Below are 25,032 nucleotides of genomic sequence, written 5' to 3'. Positions count from 1 at the left end.
CAAAATGGATCTCTATATTAACTGTAATACCAAATAGAAAACAATAAACTTGCGGCAAAGATGGTAAACCACAACATGAGGTGCTAAATTTTTTACACCATATCCGGATTTCGACAATTAATGTCTCTTCGGTGATGTTAGGGATCGAAAAGTATTTGGAAGGCCATTTAATTTACCTCAATTTAGGATAGACTCTTGAATTTTAAAGAGTCAAAATAGGATGAACGGATTATATAAACCGGAGGGAATATATAATACAAGCCCAAACGAAATAAATATGAAAAAGTCTAAATTGAAAACAACGTTCAAACCTATGATTGCGTTGGATAAAGACCGCAATTTTTATATAAGGACATTGACTTTTTATAATGAACATAAAAGGTGAATACATTTTCGCTGTTGTAAGAGCGTGGCATTCGTTATATATGGATAACTACTAAGAACTTGTCATTTTGTATGTGTTAGGAGTTCATTGACTTCTCGACCATCACTCTATTTAATCATATTTCTTCTATAAGTTAACCTCCAATGAACACGATGTGTAACTACCCGAACGTCTATATTTATAGATGGATAGATTTAACACTTAACAACTAGATGGATTAGTGTACTTCAATTACAAAACATTTAAGAAAAGGTGAGTTGAATATAAACAGTATTACTACATTTTGTAGCTATATCGATTAATGATTTTTTTTTATTCGACTCTCACGTTATTTCACATTCAGAAGTTCGACAATGCAAATAGTTGCAAACATATACAGCGTTCAAGGTGAGATACATTGCTAAACTGTACTATGATTTTTTTATTAGTTGTTATAATGTATGGGCTTTGAATTAGATGCCAGATACTGCGAGTACTCTCAGATCTGCACATAATGTCTTTTTGTTGTGGGGATGTATAAATACCCGTCCACATCCACTCGGTGTTTTATTTAGATTTTTTTTAACTATATTATTTTTTACATTTAAAACGAACGGGCATTCTATTTTAAGATAGTTCATTCAATTATGTTTCAGAAAATTAAAGAGATGAATGCACTGTATTTTTCTCGATTTACTATGACGCAGTTGTTTACAAACTATTATAAAAAGCGGCGACCTGAACCATTTACTACATGCTGTAACTTGATTCTAATATAAAGTAAAGTTATGAGGATTATTCTTCCATTCATATCCGTTGTCCAAAATAAATGAAATATCTCCGATTCATACCCCGCTTGATTTGTTGGACTAACACAATATAATTTACTGAATGAAAATAGAAACACAGAACATATTCAAAAGCTCTGCTTAAATCAAAATAAACAATATTTCTTAAATCCATTATTTAATCATTTAGCTGTACGTCACTCAAAGAGTTTCGTAAAATTCCGATAACGTGTTAATAAGAATTTATACCCATAATGGTTTACTTTTTATAAATTGTGACTTGGATGGAGAGTTGTATCATTGGTACTCATACCACATCTTCCTATATCTATATATGAGGATTTTTCTCCAATTGATTTTCGGTGTCCAAAAAACGAATGATCTCCGATTGATACCCCGCTTGATCTGTTGGACTAACACAATATATACTGAATGACAATAAAAACACAGAACATGTAATTGAAAAGGTCGTACGATACATGCGTTTGAATTAAAATCTTTCTTCAAAGGCATTCTTTGATCATTTAGCCGCACGTTACCCAAACAGTTTCGCCTAGTTCCGATAACTCCGTAACAGTTTTACCAAATAGTATATTTTGAAATATGGTAAATACTGTTTTTTATTATGTTTTACTAAGGAATTTTATATAGACAACAATTCTCTCTTTATAATTAATAAATCTTTAACAACAAAACCGAAGCCAGAATAACAAATTTAAAAACATGACCACTGCATAGAAGCATACACAAACCACCGAAAATCATCATTTTAAAATCATTTATGATATTCAAAATGAATTTCATGTAAAAGACCGTTTTATGTCATCCCTGATCTTTCAATGTCTAATATGAAATTTTCCTATCTATAAATATGAAATTATACCAAAAGATTCAACGGAAATGTTGTATCTTCGTTATGTTCGGATGGCTGTAAGTATCACTTTGCTATCAAAAATTAAGACACAGAGCGTCGCCAAGACATTTCATAAATCTTTAGGTACAAATGCCATCAAGAGGCTATTTTATTGAAACGTATTGTCTTCAAAGTGCACGGAGGGCTCCATGGAAACTTGATATGAATAAACAAATTAAAATGCAAATGCAAATACCATATACTGTTAATTTGTTAAAAAAGATCTCTATGAATAATTTTATTGGGTTTTGCTGAATTAGATCAGGTAGTTATTATAACAAGTTAATTAAAAGTTTAATGTCTCAAAAATATCAAATTATTGATTAGTTAACTAGAATAGAAAAAGGAAACGTTTAAAATTCGGCTTCCTGTGATGGTCTAGTACTATGCAGGGTTTATATTCATATCAAACTGACATGTTCTCGTCCTTAATATATACAATATCCGTACATTACAGGAAAATATGACTTTAATTTTAGTAGCGAATACCAATACATGTTACATTTTCCTAAAATATACAAATGACATACTGTTTATGTCCTACAATATAAATGTTACTAACATTTATACTTAAATGTTAGTCCCCCCCCCCCCCCCCCCCCCAAAAAAAACTTTGAATTTTTTGTGTTTTTGTCATGATATCACCATGCCTTAAACGTGGCCATTGGTAATGACACAAATTAAACTGTGACGAAAACAACAAATCGCTCACAACATACATAACAGAAACATGAGACTCTACATGTAAACATACATTGCTTTGTTTTATCTGTACACCTGTATTTGTATAGAAGAAAGGTCGATTGCAGGATACATGCGTTTAATTTGCCACTGGACGTGAAAAAGCCATCCATCATTATCAACATCGAAAAGTGTTAAGGCTAGTCATGTATTTAATGAATAATCTATTTATTACACCAATTTTACATATTTAGTTCATACCAATTGGTCTTAATTTATAATAACAACGCTGCTTTTCAACGCCAAATAACTTTAAACATATATAAGTAAATAATCAATGAGTATATTTTTCTCTCTCAGAATCTGGAAAACTTTTAGATCTTAATTTGTTTCAAATTCAGTTTAAATTTAGTATTATTATTTCGTTTGTCTATATATAATACCTCCATGGTTAGGCATCGTCACCAGTTAGCACATAAATATGATATGTCTTATTCTATATTATTGAACGGGGATACTCATTAAATCGAATCATCCGTCAAATAAAGCCAACAGTAGTATACCGCTGTTCAATAGTCAGAATTCGATTAAGCAAAAACAAATCCGGGTAACAAGCGAAAACCGAGGGAAACACATCAAAGAATGTCGTACACTTTGAATATGAAATTAGTCACGCAACAAATTATGTTCTTATGTCTCCATTTGAATGGTAAACTTTCTTTCCGATAATCTGTCAAAATGTGCTTTGTACTGTTTGAAAAAGTATGCGTTTCCATAAAAGGTAGTTACCCGACCTGTTTAATCAACGGCATATAATATTATTCAGACAAGTGTCTGAAGTGATTGGGACGGCCTCTAGGTTGGTAGGTTCCCCACAATTGACTTAATAAATTGATAAATTGTCAGTAAAACAACACAATGCGCCAAGAACACATTGCTCTAGATGGCCTATTCCGCTAAAAAAAGTCTTCTCCAGAACTTAAAGAGAGGAGAAAGATACCAAAGAAACATTCAAACTCACAAGTCGAAAAAAAACTGACAACGGAAATGCCAGAACTACACAGCCAAAATGAAATGGATTAAATGAACTTTTTTACAATTATATGAATATTATACATTTATTTCCCGTGTCCGAGGGAGATATGAAAATTTGTTCACCCAAAAAAATTCATATTTCCCGAGGGAAATAGGACTTTTCGAGGGTAAACAAATCTTCATATATTCCCCGAATGGAAAGGAAATGGATGTTTTATTCCACTGTCTATACATGCACTTTGTTTACTACCTGAACATTCAATATTAATATACATACATTTTTTTGCTTGTCCATCTTTTTGCATTACTAAACACGACATAAACATAGAGAAATAATGAAAATTAATACTAATCAAAAGTTATAAATATTTTTTTTTTTTTCTTTTAACATCTGATATAATTTTGAAAAACATAACTTTACTATTATAGCTATTTAAGAAACGTTTTAAACGGTATGTATGTTGTGGACAAGTTATCATTTTGTACAAATTATAATTTGTACAAAAAAATTGTCCAAATTATAATTTGTATTTTGACTCTGTACAAAAATGTACAAACAAATTGTCCAAATTATAATTTGTATTTTGACTCTGTACAAATTACAATTTGTACAGAGTCAAAATACAAATTATAATTTGGACAATTTTTTTGTACAAATTACAATTTGTACAAAATTTGACTAGAATTCACTTCTTACTTGTACAATAATTTAAAGTATGGATTTTGTTATAAAAAAGCATTGATACTCACTATGAACTTTTCATTCAATGACTACACAATAAACCTTGTTTACAAAATACAAAAAATACCTAGATGGAGTTAATTCTGATAGTAATTGGCTCCAGTGACAATTCTGATAGAATAATAAAAATTAGCCCCAATGACAATTCTGATAGCATAATAGAAATTGACCCCAGTGAAAATTCTGATAGTAATAATAAAAATTGGCCCGAGTGACAATCAGGATGACACTGACGTTGAAACACCAATCATACGTGCCAGGAAGCGTGCGCTGTCTGGCCAACAGATCCAAGCCGAATATCGAAGCGAGAAAACAAAACGGAAATTATCAGATCTTGCTGTTGGGGATAATGTCATTATACCAATTCATTAGTATGGCCGTGCCCCAACTGATCCTCGAAATATATTAGGTGTAATCATTGAATCTGGAGAATTTGGGTTTCGCATTGGAAAAGCTATAGGAATTTTAACAGGATATTTGTCGAGGAATCAAATTGAAACTGTTAAAAACACATCTTTATTCGCAGCAACGGTTCATGAGCTTCACCTTTCGCTACGTAATGCAGTTAAAACGTTTTCAAAAACTGGTGGTTATAGGTTTCTTTTATGTAATGCAAAGGGGGTGCAGCACTTCTAAATTTAAATGTAAAAAGCAAACGATGTTGTGCAATTCCCTGTGCCATAATTCACTCACATTCTCAAACAAATGAAACCGAACTATTTTTGTATTTTGTAAAAAAGATTTATTGTGTGGTCATTGAATAAAAATTCTAGAGTGTGTATAAATGTTTTTTTATAACAAAATCCATACTATAAATTATTGAACAAGTTATAAGTGAATTTTAGTCAAACTTTGTACAAATTATAATTTTTCCAAAGTCAAAATACATACTTTAGAATTATAATTTGTACAATTATTTTTGTACAAATTATAATGTGTACAAAATCATAACTTGTACACAACATGTAAATTAACCGCGCGTAAAGTTGTACGAGGAAGTCCCGATATTTAGAGGGGAATATGAAGTGTTTTCTTCAGTGTCACGTGTGATAATTGCATCCACTCAAATATTGTTTAAGCTACCAAAATGTACAAACAGTAGAATAAATTGAAGTTATTTGTTTTATTCTGTTAATCTTTTCAATAAATCTTGAATAAGAACTATCCCAAATAGTTGATTTAAAATATACTTTTCTTTAAAATAGTTTTCAGACGGTCCTCATAATATGTTTTTTAATTTCATTTGATAATTCAGACACATTATATACGTGTTCTGTTGTAACTAAAGTAATTTCGTGATTATTATTTTTTTTTTTTTTTCAAAATATAAATTTAAGTATAGAAAATTAAATATTTTTTTGTATCTCCATTGAATTAACGCTCACATGAGTTCTACATAAAAATTTCCCACCTTAATACACGTAATTGTAATACAACATATTCATTGGATTCTCGAAGAACCTTTCGGTTTTAAAAACTGTAAGGCTAATCATGCTACTGTTATCAACCACTCAATACAGCATGTACATGTTGTGATTAAAACCTCTGTTAGCGTAATATTCTGAATTTTCCAAACAAAATTGATGAATGTTGAGATATTACCAACCCTCAGTATTTTCACTAAAATGGAATCTTCATTCGAGGGGCTAACGATAAACAAAGCCATAAATGCAAGCTTTTTTTATTTTAGGTGTTCGAATTTATACCCAGAACGAAAATCAACCTAGCTAACTCAGAAATGAATACTATCTGTGAAACTCACAATCAAGATTTTGAAAATTATTGTGAAGATCATGAAACGAGTTATTGTCGACTGTGCAGGATTGGTGAACATTATCGATGTCAAGTACTGCCACTAGAAACGGTAACACGAGATGCTAAATATAGTGCTACGTCTAAAAAAAGTGGGCGCTGATTTAAAAAATCTGACACAGGAATTTCAAGCCATTGAAAGTTTCCTGTCTAAAATGAAATCATCGATTGATGATCAAAGAAAACAGTGTTTGGAAGAAATACGCCAAGTAAGAAGCCAGGTAAATACTCACTTAGACACTTTGGAAACGATCATAAAGGAAGAAATTACAACTAATTACGAAAATCTGAAGTCAAAATTAGAGGCTACAACGAAGCACACATGCCACAACACTATTGCTCTGCAAGACATGGCGAAAGAATTGGATGATTTACAGCGCGACGGTACCGAAAAACAATTCTTTTTTGCTGTAAGATCAAGTAAAGAAATATTGAAAAAAATCAGTAAGTCACTAGATGAATTGAGAGAAACAGATGCACTTTCGACGAAAGATATATCTGTTAATGTAGACCCGACCTTAAACGCATTTGATAATAAAATTGTGTCATTTGGTAAGGCTGTGATCAAGTCAACCCCTTCTGTTATGAATTATCCGAAATCTGTATCGCCAACGTTCGCTCAAAGGTCACAGAGATCAGCAGTTACCATTTCTCTTGAGTTTGGTGAGAGATTTAAGCTTCCAAGCAATATAGATGTAACGGGATGTGCCCAACTAACAAATGAAAAATGTGTGCTTGTTGATCGCCACCAAAATCGATTAGTTCTACATCAAAGAGGCAATTTCAAAGATATAGTCACATTTTCCAATTCACCTTATGATGTCTGTTCTTTAGAAGACAACACAGTTGCCTTGACTATTCCGAATGAAAAAGCGGTCGTTTATGTAGATATAGTTTTGGGCCAAATCATACAAACTGTCTATTTCCCATATAAATGTTATAATGTGGACTGTGACGGGAAATTGTTGGCTATTGGCTTTCCTGGTAATGAAAAGTTGATCGTTGCAGACTTAGAAGGCAAACAAATCAACTGTTTCACAATTCGTGGTAAAGAGTTTATTCTACGTAACGATGAAATTTACAGTGTGAGCGAACGCGACGATGAAATTTTATGCTACGATGTATTTGGTAAACGAAAATGGACGTATCCTGATATAGTTCAAAGGCCTGTAGGAGTTGCAGTTGATCAGAGAAAATATGTTTATGTTTTCAGCAAATTAAATGAAGCTATATATATTATTTCGCCGTACGGATCAAGTAGCAGAGTTGTGATAGATAAAGAGGATGCCGCCCTCAGTGATTTCAGTTGTCTGTGCATGTATCCAGATTCTGATCAACTATTGGTATGTGGTTCCAGTAATCACGCTTTGGTGTACAACGTAGAACGTAAAAGAACATGGTGATCGCTTTACACCTAGCTAAACAGAAAAGGAAGTTTTTTTGTATGCATTGTGGTGTAGCATTTTTTTTAATCGTGTTAAAGTCGATAGCAGAACTAAATTGATTTGCAGATACTTTTTTTAGTTACCATTTTATTGTCAGTGTTTATAAGTATATTGTCAATGTTTACCTCGAATTTGACAACAGAAGTCATTTCAGTACCAGTATTTATGACAAACGAGACGATTTCAATTTTGAAATTATAAATTCTCCTCACCTCAGCATGATTATCTCAACTTCACCCGCGTATGGAGTATACATTTCTCAACTAAGATATTCAAGTGCTTGCAACTTTGTAAATAGTAATCGGTGTCTGAGCAAAAAAGAAAATGAACCAGGGCTTTGTCAAAGAACGTTTATTCCTTTTTCTTAAAATGTTCAGCGGAAAGTACCTAGACCTAGTAGATAAATATTCAGTGTCTAAATCACAAAAACTACAAGATGGTCTTTAGTTATAGATTTTAGGTGCTGAAGTTGTGTAACTTTTTATAAACTTTACAGTGTTTCCTCTATTTGTCTTCGTGCTATTATGTATCTATTGATCATACGACTTTTGACTGACGCGGTATTTATACATTCAGCTATCGGGGTTTTGACTGGGCGTTCCTGGTGCAGGTTGGATCTGAGCGGCGTTTATCATGTTTATGGCGCAAGAGGTTTTAACAGTATTGCTTGCGTGTTTTTCCCTATTTATATTTTACTTAATTTGTACTTTATTGATCAAGTGTATACTATACGGTATTTACTATCAACTCCAAACTTTTTTACCGGCGCCTTGTCAATATAATATCAACTACAAAATCTTTTTTCTTTGTCTTTGTCGAATTTACACCAACCATTCAGTTGGCGTATTTGCTATATTTATTTGTATGTTTGTTTGATATTTTTCATCAGTTGTGTTGTATAACTATGTGTTTAAACAGACTTGGCTGCTTTATGCTAATTAATGTCTAACCTTTTATGTCTGTTTGGATTAATCACCCAATATAACGGATCTATATACAATTGTCATACTAGCGGGACGTTCAGATAGCTTTACAACTGGGTTTAACCAACCTCTTTCTTCGGAAAAATGCATGTACATGTTCCAAGCCAGGAATATGAAAGTTTTTTTTAACTCATTCCGTTGATTGATAACGTTTGATTTAGTCAGTTGGAATGGACTTATCCCTTTCTTAACTTACCTTGGAGTTCGGTTGTTTGTTATACTTATTCAAACGTTTTTCTTAATCATAGATAAAAGGCAGACAAGATATGGCTCCTTTATGATAAACTAGGGATCAACTATGTATTATTAAGTTATAATAACCAAATATCATTTTATAATCATATAAAATTTACATATCTTATTATAAAACCTCTTCAAATAATATCCCTTTTTTTCTATTGAATGCAAGTTATGTTATAATTACAGACAACCTTAGAGAAGAGGATATGTTGCAATCAATACAAAAATATCATGATTAATCTCGATGGTTTATGAGATATTTAAAGACCATTGATTTCAGGGGATATGAATGATCCTAAGGGTAGTAAGCATGTCGTAGTTAAGTAAATACATTTTGTCTGTATAAGAACTGAAATCTATATAAAGTTTAAATCAGTTCTAACCTTTCTGTAGAACTGACATTTTTAATTTATTATAAAAAAGAAAAAATCAGCCCTAGAGTAAAATTGTCGAAAATGGTTCTGATGTAGAACTACCAGGATCAGTTCTAAGCATCTCTTTTACACATTGAACCTTTCAGGTTTCTCGGGGTATTTTTTCAAACATGACATTATACAATCTTATGTAGTGACAGGTTAAGTATTATAGTATAATTTGTTGGTCGCTTAATTTTGTTCATTTATTGATTTTATTATTAGTAATTCATATTCCTTTTCTAAGAATGTTTGAGTATGACTATTTTATTACTTTTTTTTTCTAATTTTACATTTTCGCTAGCCAAGGGTTACAATCCACTCCCCTCCTCTCCACCTTTGGCAGATTGAGCCAGCATTTGTGATAACAATGGTGCGCCCTCTATCGGTTGATTAAAGTCACGCCCATTCCGAATACATTAATCTTGACCAATGGTAGCACTTGAACACTCTTCAGTGTGGAGGTGAAAATACGGTAGCGTCTAGACTCTACTAACTTGGTGAAGCAGGAAACGAAAATATACGTTGACATTCTACCATTTGTGCAAGAAACATAAACAGGAACTTCTATTAGTTGAACATTTAAATTGTCACTAAATACCGTCATATGTTTTGGGGTAAAGACTTGTTGCAAAATTAGCACGTGACAAGTGTTTACCTACATTTTCTACATCTACACGTGATCATGTTATAGATGCTTTTTGATTGGATGCAGCCAGTTACGACTGCAACTAATGAAAATCATTATCTCGTGGATGCGATATTCTCTCTCAATCCGCCAAGGGTGGAAAGGAGGGGAGTGGATTGTAACCCTTGGCTGGCGAAGATGCGAATGTTAATGATGCAGCAAACTTCTTAATAGTTTCCCCTCAACTAATCAGAGAGCTCAAATACGTTTATGGGGAAATTTAACACGTGCAGTGATTGTCTCTTGTGACAGTTTGTTTAAATGAAAAAATTACAATGAATCCTACGGTTTAACTTTGGAACACAGTTATATTTGTAGTTTGTTTGGTAGAAATAATAGAATGTCAACCAATTGTGGTATTACTTTTATTAATGGTTTTGTTATATTGTATCGTAAAGATGGTACATAATTATACAGTATTGTACAAGATGATATGTGGCAATGATTGGACACTGAATTATCTCCAGATATAGTACCATTAAATTACAAATAGAAGGTAATAACATTGATAGTCGTAACTTGAAATTTATTATTTTTACACAGATACTTTTAAGAGTTTTTTTTTATGGTCATAAGGTCCAAAGATGTCAAGTCAAACTTGTTATGGTTAAGTTGTTTAATACATTGAAACCTCGAGTGTCATTGTATTTATATGAACCCAGAAGAGCCAGACTAAAATTGTAAATTTGACATTTGTAATTCAAGGAAATTCAGGGTCTTTCATTAATTTATCCCTTGAAAAGAGCTGTTGAACTAGTTCTGAGATATGTTTGAGCATGAATTAATTGTTTTTAGATAATGTGTAAAAAGATTTTTTAGATACATATAATACAAAACAGGAGACCATTTTTGTCACTTTGTATATAATATTCTTTTACTTTTACATACATTAAAGCTTGAAATTTTTGATGGTGGTGCAGCTATATTTTGTAAAATGTTTAGCTTGTATAATTATTCGTTATATTTTAGGAGGGGAGATGTGTATATAATTAGTTAGGACTACTGTTGTCGTACAAGCGAGACCAGTTAATAAGTTTCAAATAGTAGCGGGTTAAATTACGCATGGAATCTGCAAGATATGCCGACATATCTTTTCGGTAGGAAGGAGGCAATGTTACATTTGTGGGTCGCTTAATTTAGTTCATTCGTATATTTCATTATTAGTAATGTAAGTATGCTTTCTTCGGAAGTTTCTTTAGTGACGGAGCAATCCATGCATTACAATTCCGAATGTTTTGAACCAATCAGAGAGCTTGATAAAGTTTCTTGCAAAATTTACCTCACGGAGTGATTGCCTTTTGTAAATAATTTCAAGCTCAGATATGCAAACGTGTGTAGGTAAAGGGAAATTTCAAGCATATATCGAATTTTGTGCAATTTTCAGCATTTTTTGGACATTTTCTAGGTAGGAACTCACTCTCCAATTTGATGCATATATTGGCTAGTTTTGGTTATGGTTTGCATAGAATTAAAGCGAAAACTTTGAATATTTACATATTGAGACTAGTTTCTTTAGAAAGCGTTTCACTGCTTATGATGGAAATCATGAGCTGAACTTTAAATGAATCGAGTAAAAAATAAGTCAATCTGCGAATAACAATTCTTGTTAAAATGTTCAGCTTTATCAGTTGCATAAAATAATGTTACTGTTTTTTTCTTATTAATCCTGTGGGTTTTTTTTAATAAAAATTGTATTTTACTGAATTATGTAATTACTGATAAAAGTCGTGTCACTAACCTAAGTTAATGCTAAGTCGATTACTCACCTTAAGCTTTTTGCGGGAAATTATTGTTATTAATCTGGATCCATAGTAAAGACTTATTACATGATGTGATATTTTATTGAGAAGCTATTAAACCAAGAGTTCCAAATGGTGAAGTTGAAATCATCCCTTCGTAAATTTTACGGACGCCATCACGAGTTGGTTGACCGTTATGGAATAACCGTTTCACAGATGATATCGGATATGTTCCTTATGTCGTAACTACAATACCCTTCCCTTTTCACGAATGTGACTTACCGAATTAGACTATTTACCGGATTTGTAATAACATAAGCAACACGACGGGTGCCACATGTGGAGCAGGATCTGTTTACCCTTCCGGAGCACCTGAGATCACCCCCAGTTTTTGGTGGGGTTCGTGTTGCTTAGTCTTTAGTTTTCTATGTTGTGTCATCTGTACTATTGTTGTCTGCTCTATGGTCGGGTTGTTGTCTCTATGACACATTCCCCATTTCCATTCTCAATTTTATTATTTGTCTGTTTGTCTTTTTATTTTTGGCCATGGCGTTGTCAGTTTGTTTTTTCGATCTATGAGTTTGACTGTCCCTCTGGTATCTTTCGTCCCTCTTTTATTCTTGCTTCTTCTGAAATTTGAATTTTTATCGGAGAAATGTATTATCGTCATTTTCATATCGGTCTACTGACAGTTTGCTTAAAAACATATTCAGGACAGAATGAGACTACTTTTGTTAAACTTGCATTGATTTACACCTTTTATATAATCTTTTTATATCATTTTCCGAAGATATTTCACTGGTTTTAAACCTGAAAGCTTGGTGTTCAAAATTGGGCTATATATCCTGGAAACAACATATGTGTCCGTCTGTCTGTTACACCTTATTTTTGTTGGAACTATTACAGACGGCTAGTTTACATATGGAAGCTTTTACTCTAAAAATAACTGTTATGACAGTTTGCAATTGGTATATTATGTTTGAATTGCAGGTAAAGACACTACAGGAGTAGACTTAACATTAAAACTATATATATAGGCCTGAAACTTGTGAGATAGACAGGGTATCCAAATTTATACCAGTAGACCAGAAATTGTGACATCCTTTGTGGTTTCTTATCGATTACTTTTTGTTACAGATTACATATTTTGTTACAAAGCCAGGTCTTATCTTATCCCCGGATTGTAGTGAAACAGAACGTTTTGACATATTTGAATAGATAGTCTTGTACTTCGAAAGTTAAACTACAGTAAAGATTTAATGTAAGCACCTAGAGCTGTCTTGTTTCTCTTTATCACAACTTCTGATCAATGACAAAGAAGCAGCATACGACATACATGATTTTAAGGTATTGGATGCAGATATTTTAATTTGTAAACGAATACAGGATTAAACACTTATATACCTGTGGTACCAATCCGTCAATAAAAAAAAACTTCGAACTATTCAATACATACCTGTAATTATAAGGTCATAAAACTAAAGCACAAGCCAAATCTTATTTTGTGCTTGTTTGGCTTTTTTTTTAACTATTTTGATCAGAGCGTCACTGATGAGTCTTATGTAGACGAAACGCGCGTCTGGCGTATTAAATTATAAGCCTGTTACTTTTGGTAACTATTTACACCACGGGGCGATGCCACTGCTGGTGGACGTTTCGTCCGCGAGGGTATCACCAGACCGGTAGTCAGCACTTCGGTGTTGACATGAATATTATTATGAGATCATTTTTATAAACTTCCTGTTTACAAAACTTTAATTTTTTTGAAAAACTAAGACTTTTATGATACAAGGCATAGATTACCTTAGCTGTATTTCGCACAACTTATTGAAATTTTGGGTCCTCAATGCTCTAAAACTTTGTACTTGTTTGGCTTTTTAACTTTGTTGATCTGAGCGTCACTGATGAGTCTTATGTAGACGAAACGTGCGTCTGGCGTATTAAATTATAAGCCTGGTACCGTTGATGACTACTTACCTTAGAGTTCGATTTATAGGTCATGTTTTGTTAAAATAAATTGTAAACTTGTCGTTTTATTTAGGTTTACCTCCAGACAAAGTAGAATACAATATCAGTATTGCTCATGACAATTGAAACTAGTAAGCGACCTATTTATTATTTGCAAATAATGCCAATGTTCATCACAGTATGAAATTGGTACTGTACGATGGTTTATCGTTTTCGTCATTCGGGTCCGCCATTTGAAAACACAACAAAATGCATGTGGAATGATTAATGTACACAGATGTTACTACATAAAGTTTTCGTTACAATATTTGGTTACGAAAACATCCTACGTACTTATATTAACCAATTAAGTGATAATACTCGAAATACATGTATGCAACCGAACGTTTTCCTTAGAATGGCGGTAAATCGTCCAACACTGTCACACAATAGCAATTAAAAATGCCAAAAACATTAAAAAAATGTGTCTTTGCTACCAATGTTTTCGAGTGTTACTTTTCTGATATATAGTCTTATTTTTCTGATAGTTTAAAAGCAATCATGGCCATTGTCTCAGTAAAAAAATACTATAAAACTCATTATCTCAATGTCGGATATTTTATTGACTACAAACTCTTGATGAGCTACTGTACCATAACTTGGGCGCCTTCATTGTAAAACTGCTGCTTCAAATCCATAAACTACATTGATTATATATTTCACAATGTTTCAATGTGTGTTTCTTGTCTGTCCTACATATACATCTAGCTCCGTATCATTAATGTAAACAATTCAACAGAGAAATGTTCATCAAAAGACCGGAGATCGTGACTTGATACAGGCAGTAGAATGTGGGATAGATACTTACCAGCGCTCTTAACCTCATTCACTATTCATGGTACCAAGAAAATACATGTATACGTCAGCAGGTATCTAGCTAGGTCAATTATCCAAATGTTGGTTGTTATTCTTCGACACATTCCCCTTTCCCATTCTTAATTCTATTAGTATTACTCGGTCACAACAGTAAAAAAATATACCAAAGTATAAAAGTGACTCATGGATAAATATGTTATATCCCAGAATAACTGAATAGCATTTTTCTTATAACTGTTTTAAAAAAGACAAAACATGTTCACCTGAATGCTTTACATATACAAGTAGCATGTGAAAAAAATCGACTATATTTGGTAAAAAGGTAATAAATTATTTAAACTAGGTTAACTTGCAAATGTTTTTTTCTTCAAACAGATTCATATTCTGATTCAGTGTGTTTAATACCATGTAAATAAAAAAAAATATAATAAAGTATACACATTTTTCGTGTATAACGTACAACATGCTTTGATTAGTCTTTTGATCTTTACAAAATAATCGTCATCAGTTGAAGGCATATGCCAAAATATGGTAGTCGCATGCCTTCAAGTGTTGTCCAATACAAATGGAGTCAGAAACGACCGATTGTTAAGCCAGGGTAATGGTAAGCTATAGGTCGATTATTTGACTTACTTAAAATCGCTAGAAAATATTTGATACGAAATCTTCTTTCCATACACATCATATATTCATGATCATCAAGGCCGTCCGAACCATCTAAAACAATTCTGTTTCTGAATCCATTTGGTGATATTAAATGAAGAGTATTGTGTTTGCTAAACACGTATACATAACCGTCTTCATCCACTTCTATTCCTATAGGATCTCGAACTATATCTGGAGCAATCCATCCCTGGTTACCTTGGATATCATAACATAATACAAGGTCTTCTTTCTCATGTATGGCATAAATACTGTCATGAGTTACTGCAAATCTATCACCGGGAATATTAAGATATCCGAGTTCACGACCAAAAAAGTCAGCAACAATGATTTTACCATTATTTGGACAACCAATAAACAAATTGTTGTCGTTACATTTTATGTAATAACACTTCAGTCTATAAACAACTGACTCGACAATTTTACGTTCTTTTGTATCAACAAAAACAACCATGTGATCGTAACAGCAGTTATGTTTCTGCTCTTAATGTAACACACATCTAATGGAATGCTAGTGAATTGAACGATATCTTTCAAATGTACACCACTGCGGTTCAGTACAGCTAAACGTTTGTTAAGACTATTAACTACATAGAAACCATTTGATAATGCTTCACATCCTGTTATGTAGAAACTTTCCTGAATGCTTTCCTGAATGCTTTCCTGAATGTTTTCCTGAATGCTTTCCTGAATGCTTTCCTCCATCGTTTCTGTACATGTATTTGTGGTTTTTTTTCTTGCGTACATTGAACAAACAGCATGCTCCGATTTTGCTTCTTTCTTTTCTGTTAGACATTTTAAATGCCGACAGGTTTGAATGGTCACTTATATTAATGTGATATAAATCTGGGTCAGCGGCTTCAATGAATCATATGGATTTTAATTAGCTTGAACAAACGAACGAAGACCTGAGCTGGTGATTGTTGTAAAGACAATTTTTGGTTACTCTTTTCTGATATTTTTCAAAACCTGGAAATATAAAATGTAAAAAAGATATATGGAAAGAGAATAAACACATTTAATTCAATAAAAAAATAAGATGAAGTATGATTGCCAATAATACAACTATCCACCAAAATTCAAGAGAAGTGGAAATAAAACATTAAAGGAAACCGTTTGGCATTCAACAATGAGAACAACTGATACTGTATAGATAGCTATAAAAGCCTCCCACATGAAAAATGTAAAAAAAAAACTCAATAGAGAAAACCAACGGCATAATTCATAACAAAACAATTTAGGAAAAGCAAATATGACAGATATGAATCAACACCAACCACCGAACTACATGCTCATGACTTGGGACATCCACCACCAGAATGTTGCAAGATTAAATGTATTTACTATTTCACTATCACCAAACCCTCTCACTACCCAGGCGTACAACATACGAACGAACTATAAAAATCCGTGGAAAAGGGCCTAACTCACCAGATCGACGCAAAGCAGAAAAATACCAACAAAAACACAGACTGAAAGCGGCATGAAAATCACACCACCCCTTAATCAAAATAGAAAAACATATAGTACTGACAGACAGCCCAAAGACAACAACAACGAATAAAAAAATCATATACAAGACTGAAATATCTATCAATTCACATTCAACAACCAAAGCATTTAGTGTAAAGACGCCATTAACATCGTCGAAAAACATTACTTTGTGCTAATCAAAATTTTATGGAACGTCATAGTGAATATGTGTATGGTCTTTCTGTTTGTATGGTTTTACACTAGTTGTTTCTGGGCCCCTTTATGGCTTGCTACTCGGTGTGAACCAAGGCTCTATGTTGAAGGCCGTTCTTTAACCTATAATTTTTAACTTTTTACTTATTGTGACTTGTCTCATTGACACTCATACCACATCTTCTTATATCTGTATAACAATAATATGTATTATGGTCAATTCACTGATAAGTAAAATCAATCTTAAGACCAATAAATCAAATTCAAAGATATAGTTGCAGTGTTGATTTAGTAACCGTTTTTAAAAAGTTTATTTGAATGATCGATATTTTACCCAGATCGTATCTAAATTACTGTGCTCGGTAAACAACACCAACGTAAAAATAGGAATATGCTATCGAGCGAACAAATTGCAATGTAACAGTATCGTAAGACGGTACAAAACGAATATCACCGTCCGAAAAGGAACTACTAAAACTAGGGGGAGAAAAATCGTCCCTTTTTTCGTAAATTTTTGTGTTGAGTTGTCTCGTGTTATACTGAAATATCTAAAACTATGAAAGGACAAGTATTGCAGATTTTTTAAACGATCATTTAATTGTATAAGAAAAATATGTTTGATGAGAGTGTGTGGAAGTGTAGTAGAAAAAAAAAAGAGTGAAAAAGAAAAAAACTGATCACACTCCTGTCCCAAAGGACTTTCCAAAGCACGTAATCTCTCAAACAGTCAATATTGTTTTCCACGCAAAAAAATATAGTTTATTTGACTATTTTTATATGTTTTATCGAAAGTGTTTATGATAAGTTTTTTTTATGGAAATTTAGGAACTGACAGGAAGCAGAACACGTACTAAAGGGCGAGATGAAACGATATTTTACCTGGATTTTATATAGTTTTTTTTTTTTTATCTTTTTTTAATGTTAAACATATTTTATTAATTATCACCTGTAACATCAACCCTAAGTTGCTCAGGGAAGCAACTCAGGGGGCCCTGCACTTTTACAGTCTCATTTGTCGGGGAAAAAGTAAATGAGGAGGAAAAACTCCCATTATAAATAATTAGCATCCATCTTTATAATTATCATCTATCTATGTACAAATGTACATGTAATCATCATCTATCTATATATTTATATATCACACCATATATAAACATTGAATAAAGTATTCATTCTATCTGTATATTTTTTTCCTCACAAGAGCTCCTGTATTTATTTAGCAGTTTCAATTTTATAGCACTCCACTCCGTGCTTTTGTTATGTTAATTTCTATTACATCCAATTTCTGGTCGAGTGATATTTTGCCACATGCTACTCGTTAAAAGTAATATGAAGGGAAATGTGTAATTCATTTGATTTATTGCAAAGATATGATGAGTAAATATTTGCTTATAATATGTACCTGTTGATACAACATGTCCTTGTTACAAGTATGTAATAGACATAATTTACATACACAATAGAAAATGCATAGTACATAAAAGGAGTTGGGTGTAATGTATATGATCATTTATTTAAGAATTGAATGCTTCTTTTTGTAAATTCATTGGGGTAAAAAAGCGTTGACCGAAGTACATTTTGTATGAAGCGCGGAAGCGCTTCATTCTAAAAATGTACGCACGTTCAACGCTTTTACAACCCTATGAAATTTTTAAAAGAAGCATTCAATACTTATAATTACATTTTTTCGCTATGATCATGAAAACACACCGTTACTATCAAGTTTTTCTTTTATTTACCTGTGCACTTTATTGTGGAAACGTGTGTCATCATGTATGTTACAATTCATGCATGCAATTCATTTTGAAATGAAGATATCGCGATATTGCTGTTAGCTAATCAAAATAACGTATAATAATGAAACATACATCTAATGTACTGAAGAGTTCATTACTCTGGCCTGACCACGCAAAAATATATAGTAATATACAAAAAGTCTCACACATAGCCTCATTTTCCGTATTTGGTTTAAGAGATTTGAACAAAAAATGTTTTTTCATATTCGAAATCCTCGATTAAGTTATCCTTTTGTTTTGATATTTTGCGATGTTTCTATTATTTCCAAATAACCCATTTCGAGATAAAAAGCACCGAATCTAGAATTTGAAAATAAGATGTATCTTCATTCATGACACCCAAAATGATACTCGTTTCCGATTTTTGTAATTTTTCGATACTCAATTTTGAACAAAATTTCCCTATTTTCTCAAATAATTTCCCGCTAAACGTCTTCCACCAGTTTACGGTCTATAAAAAGATGAAATAGGGATTCTTTTTGATTATAAAAGTGACACTTCCTGTTTGAGCGATTCATTTTTTGTAATTTTTTTTCCGTGCAAATTGTTGTTTAATAGAAAATAAAAAGACCACTAATTTAGATCAAGTGAAGTTTAATCATAATAATAATCATAGGTCTGTTCTATATTCCTTTGGAATTTCAACCAAAGATGAAAACTGGATCTTCCATCACTGTATTGGATACCTACATACCTACATACGGGCTTCAAAGTTATTGTGAAACTGCCTATTCTAGAGGTGGCATGAATCAGATGATGATACTAGAAAAATCCAAAGATCTGTCAGAGTACATACAATCTGAGACTCTTCCATCTAACAATAGTATTAAAACATTTGACTTTTTTACACTTTACACAAGTATTCCCCATTCCAAACTTAAAGACAAATTAAAAGAGTAAGTATTGCTTTGTTTCATAAAAAAGAATGACCAAAATAGATACAAGTATCTTGTCTTAGGGAAGGATAAATCATACTTTGTAAAATATAACTCTGATTCAAACAAAATATTTTCTCAAACTGACATTATCAAGATGCTTTATTTCTTGATTAAAAACATATTTGTTACGTTTTGAGGACGTGTTTTTCAACAAACCATGGGAACTAATTTTGCCCCTCTTCTTGCCGACTTGTTCCTTTATTCTAATGAGGCTGACTTCATACAGGAACTTCTTAGGAAGAAAGAAAAGAAATTAGCAATATCATTAACTTGACTTTCCGCTATATAGATGATGTTCTTTCACTAAATAATTCAAAATTTGGTGACTATTTTGAACGCATCTACCCCATCGAACTAGAGATAAAGGATACTACAGATACAGTAAAGTCTGCCTCATATATTAACCTACATCAAGAAATTGACAATGAGGGTCGGTTGAAAACAAAACTTTACGACAAAAGAGATGATTTCAGCTTCCCAATTGTTCACTTTCCATTTCTATGTAGCAACATTCCAGCAGCGCCTGCATACGGAGTATATATCTCCCAATTGCTACGATATTCCCGGGTTTGTATTTCCTATCATGATTTTCTTGATAGAGGGTTGCTGCTCACAAGGAAGCTGTTAAACCAAGTATTCCTTATGTTGAAGTTGAAATCATCCCTTCGTAAATTTTACGGACGCCATCACGGGTTGGTTGACCGTTTTGGAATATCCATTTCACAGATGATATCGGATATGTTCCTTATGTCGTAACTACAACCCCGTTCCCTTTACACGAATGAGACCTACCGACTATTTACCGGGTTTGTAATAAGATGAGCAACACGACGGGTGCCACATGTGGAGCAGGATCTGCTTACCTTTCCGGAGCACCTGAGGTTACCTCCAGTTTTTAGTGGGGTTCGTGTTGCTGAGTCTTTAGTTTTCTATGTTGTGTTTTGTGTACTATTATTTGTCTGTGTCTTTCTCTTTTTTTAGCCATGGCGTTGTCAGTTTATTTTCGATCTATGAGTTTGAATGTCCCTCTGGTATCTTTCGCCCCTCTTTTAAGAAAGACCCTGAAAATTCAAATGCGAATATTGAGTTGATATAGTTATGTTTAAAGCTACATCCGGATGATTACGTGATAGATTTCAAGGTTTTGTCAATGTTGCAGTGACAGGGATACTGCCAGTACGTATGTAATGCAAGACCTGTCTATATAGAAAAGCAACTCATACCATTAAGTGGTTCAAACATAACTGGACATCTGCTATTCTTATTAAGTTGTCAGACAAGGAACCAGTCAAAATAAAGTAGTTGTTACCGTTGGTAAGTTTGACGCTTAACTGTCTCTGTCAATCAACTACGTATTGAATACTCAGATTGAATATTCAATTACAGAGAAAGTACACTAATGGAATTATTGATAAAAGGCAAAAATTACAGTTTTAAATGACAGAGTTTAAGAAATGCTGCAAGCAAAGCTATACACAATGAATGAGCAGTAGGCAGGAATGTGACAATGAAATGTCGGATAATAATTAGAATTTCACATTGGGAATTATATTCAAATTGAAGTTAAACTCCGAATTTGAACTTACTTTATTACACAAAAAACAGATGATAAATCCTCATCGTCGTTGGTCCGAGTGTTACTACTAATTATATTTACAGGTTCAATATGACCTTAATCTTGACCCTCCTGTACATGTCGTTTACGTTGAAGATACCAACTTGTGGCTTCGTATCTTTGCTAAATGAACAAAGAATTAAATCAGATTGGGTTATAAAATCATAAAGCTAAATTAAACTAAAATACAGGTAAATGTCCATAAAACCTCTTGAATATTTACTAGAGTTCAATTGGAAGTATTACTAGTAGTAGAAAATGTTATAAACAAATGTATGATCTTGTCTTGATGATATTGTCCTGTATCCTTATTCTGTTTTATTTTATTTTTCTATCTTTATTCAAAACTCTTGTGTTTATTTCCTCTTGTAATGAAAAGTGTTGTCCTTGAGGTAATCCATTAAATATAAATCAAAACTATAAGTAATTGGTACATATACAAAATCATAAAAGATGGAGTTTACTAACACAATCAAGTAAGCAGTATTTAAGATCCAAATGTACTTAAAGCACTTAGACTCCTTTATAAAAGCATCATATACTTAGCATGCATAGAAAAAAACATCAAAAATACTACACAATTTAATGTTTAGATATCAGAATTTATCTTAAACATTGATAAAAGCATCCCAAATAGAGCAACAGATAACGGAGTCAAGTTTTGGTTTCAATTTGCCCATTTTTTTTTAAAGAAAACTGCGTCCTTGTAATGGTTAAAAATAATATGGTTAAAAATCTACTAGATATGTAATTTGCTTCATCATACGACTGTATGTAGATGTGGACATTTGATACCTCGTAAATAACTTATATCTCTTACTTTATGATTACATTTAGAACAACATAGAAAAAAAATAACTATGCGCCCAGGTATTTATTTACACATTTTGCGTAAATGATTCAGGTCACCGATTTCAATGATAGTTTGTAAACAACCGTGTTAACTTGAAATTGAAATCGAGAAAAAGAATATACTGCATTTATATCTTTGAAATTTTGTCATAAATGAAACGAACTACTTAAAATAGAATGCATGTTTATTTGGAATGTCGAAAAATCAGTGAAAAAAATGTTCTTATCAAATAGACAAAACTGATCAGTTAAAGACTTTTCTTAATTTGTACACTTGTAAATGTTCTTTTGATTGGTATACATAATAGTGTTTTACCCTATTTTCAATAAGTCTAAGTCGAACAAACATTTGTGACAGAGTCCATTTGCTTTTACTTGACCTCAAATAATTATGTACATTCAAATAGTCAGGTACGAAAACAAGATGAAATACAGGTAGCCATTTTACTCTGTTTGCCACAATAACTGAATGATATATTGTATTAATTCTGAATAAGAGATTAAAAATCATTTATCATCAATTAAGTAGTCATAATATTCAATGTCAACTCACCTTTTCTGAGAAATTTTGTAATTGAACTACTAAATCTCGTTGTTATGTGTTTAATCTATCGCCATATTGTAAATGATTGCGTAATTGGGTTCAATATAATGTATAATTGACGCATACCACATGCCCATGCAATTTCAAAAGCACAAATATGTTACTCCTTTCAAATGCAAAAAGTACTCTGTTGATAAGGTAAGATAGGAAGAAAAAGTGTAACTAGTCTAGTTAACGATTATAATATTATATATTATATATAATTATAATATATCTCAGTATGACAGTTGGGTCTAGCTTTACCATATATGTCTATCTTAGTTTTATGTACTTATTAAACGAATAAGGTGATCACATATTATATATGAAAAACGATATATTAATCTGAACAGAAGAAACATTTTGAAATACCTATTGACAGATATCATTATTAGTAAACATCGGGAAAGCAATAGAAATTAACTCCCTTGTATTGTCTATTTATATCTTCTGGACATACATAAACAGTTATATTTACTTTAACGATATATAGATATATGGGTCAGACCTGGGGTCAATAAAAATGTAATTGTCATAAGCTGCATGATGTTATCTACACTTTTGAAAGTAATTCAATGTAATGTGTAATTGAGCATATTTTCAATAAAATGTAATTGAAAGTAATGAATTACATTGCTTTTTTGCCATGTAATTATGTATTACTTTTGAATTACTTTGAATTACATTTAAATAATTCCATGGAATTTTTCAAAAATATAGCTTTCCTGATGCAACTTGTAAATTTTATTTTTCCTTCATTTAGTATGCACTTGCAACTTTTATTTTTCTTGATACTTTTTAAACATTTATCATGATGAAAAAAAATATAACAGTCCTCAAATTGTTTTATTCATGATTATAGCATGTATAATAATCTTTATTTGTATTTAATTCATTATTTTTTTACATGTTTATATAACAAATCTTAAAATTTAAAACAATACCATTTATTAACATACAATTTTTAAATATATTGTTTTAACAATGAACAATAATTTAAGCCTCGTGTTATTCCTTTCATTTAACTAATTATTAAGTACAAATTTGTCCCTTGATTAAAATGCCAAAGGCAATTTTTTAAATCATTGATCATCATTTTAGTAGTCATAATATTCAATGCCAACTTACCTTTTCGGAAATATTTTGTAATTGAACTACTAAATCTCGTTGTTATATGTTAAATCTATCGCCATTTTTTAAATATTGACGTTTTGTAGGTTACATATTATGTTCATCAGATGGAATGTGAATAGACAGAGTTATGTCATTAAAGTCAATGAAGTACAAATGTATTGAATATCAAGCTATCACAAACAGAAGATCACATCACGATGTATATATATTATAGATTCATTCTGAAAAAGCCTATATGAAAGCTATCAAGAACTAGACCGGTACCTTGCCGTTATTGAAAATCATGATTCAACAAACTTTCAACAAGCAAGGCAATATTAAAACGTATACAAAATGGACAATGCTTGAGATAAATGTTAAACGAGAATAATAACGCCCTAAGCTATGTACAAAATAATAAACGAAAAATGTAGTATGATTTACAATTTGATTCAATAAAATTTAAACTTTACTGTCATATAAATCAACTTATAGGATGTGTGAGTAAAACACAGCAATAAAGGACGACCGCTCAATTACATGCGTTTTACTTGGGACAGGCACATATAAGATGTGGCAGGGTTAAACATGTTTGCCATGTTTGCTGGGGCCAAACCGTCCGCCTAACCTGGGACTGTGCTAAAATCCCGGATATAACCAAATGTGAAATGAAAGGGTATCTTTATCAAAACTTAAAATTTAAAAAAAAACTAAGAATTTTCTACCATTTAATTTTTCTACTTCCATGTTCTCTATTTAGTCATTTTCGCCTTGTTGGTTACAAGTGGGATCATCGAATATAATTCATACTAGATATTCAAATGGTGATTGGGATCAAGTTTTGTTTTCATTTGCCCATTTTTTTAAAGAAAATATTTTTGTGAAAGTTAGCAGACGACGGACCCCAAATTATCAGAGTAGATCACTCGACCCTTTGTCGCAGTTGAGCTAAAAAATTGGTGTTTCAAGAATGATTTTTGCAGAATTTTGTAAAGCCGAAATTGAATTTACTGTTGTGTAGGAAATTATAATTGTAAAAACTATTGTCTCTTTCTTAATCCATTTTTGAATTACATTCATGTATTTTGCTACAAAAAAAAACCACAACTACAATTTAGAA

The 25,032-nt window shown here is 32.0% G+C and overlaps 1 protein-coding gene and 1 long non-coding RNA gene across 2 annotated transcripts; one reads left to right on the top strand and one right to left on the bottom strand.

Annotated features, from left to right (window-relative positions):
* The first annotated feature begins 497 nt into the window (after positions 1-497).
* Positions 498-11,808, top strand: LOC127712764 (uncharacterized). The gene is made up of 2 exons (XM_052219384.1): positions 498-637; positions 6,214-11,808. The coding sequence occupies exon 2, from the start codon at positions 6,398-6,400 to the stop codon at positions 7,736-7,738; it is 1,341 nt and encodes a 446-aa protein (XP_052075344.1). The 5' UTR covers positions 498-637; positions 6,214-6,397; the 3' UTR covers positions 7,739-11,808.
* A 2,056-nt stretch (positions 11,809-13,864) lies between these two features.
* On the bottom strand, positions 13,865-24,123 carry LOC127712777 (uncharacterized). Its single transcript, XR_007987310.1, has 3 exons — positions 23,928-24,123; positions 21,336-21,487; positions 13,865-16,298 (listed from the first exon to the last, which is right to left on the bottom strand). It is a non-coding gene; the product is annotated as an uncharacterized LOC127712777 (long non-coding RNA).
* Positions 24,124-25,032: the final 909 nt, after the last annotated feature.

This window comes from Mytilus californianus, unplaced genomic scaffold (genome assembly GCF_021869535.1).
Source record: "Mytilus californianus isolate M0D057914Y unplaced genomic scaffold, xbMytCali1.0.p SCAF_8, whole genome shotgun sequence".
NCBI classification, from domain to species: Eukaryota; Metazoa; Mollusca; class Bivalvia; order Mytilida; family Mytilidae; genus Mytilus; species Mytilus californianus.
This window is presented reverse-complemented; position numbering and strand designations above follow the sequence as displayed.

Coding starts and splice junctions, on each gene's coding strand:
- LOC127712764 (XM_052219384.1), top strand. CDS start 6,398: ATGCTAAATATAGTGCTACGTCTAAAAAAAGTGGGCGCTGATTTAAAA.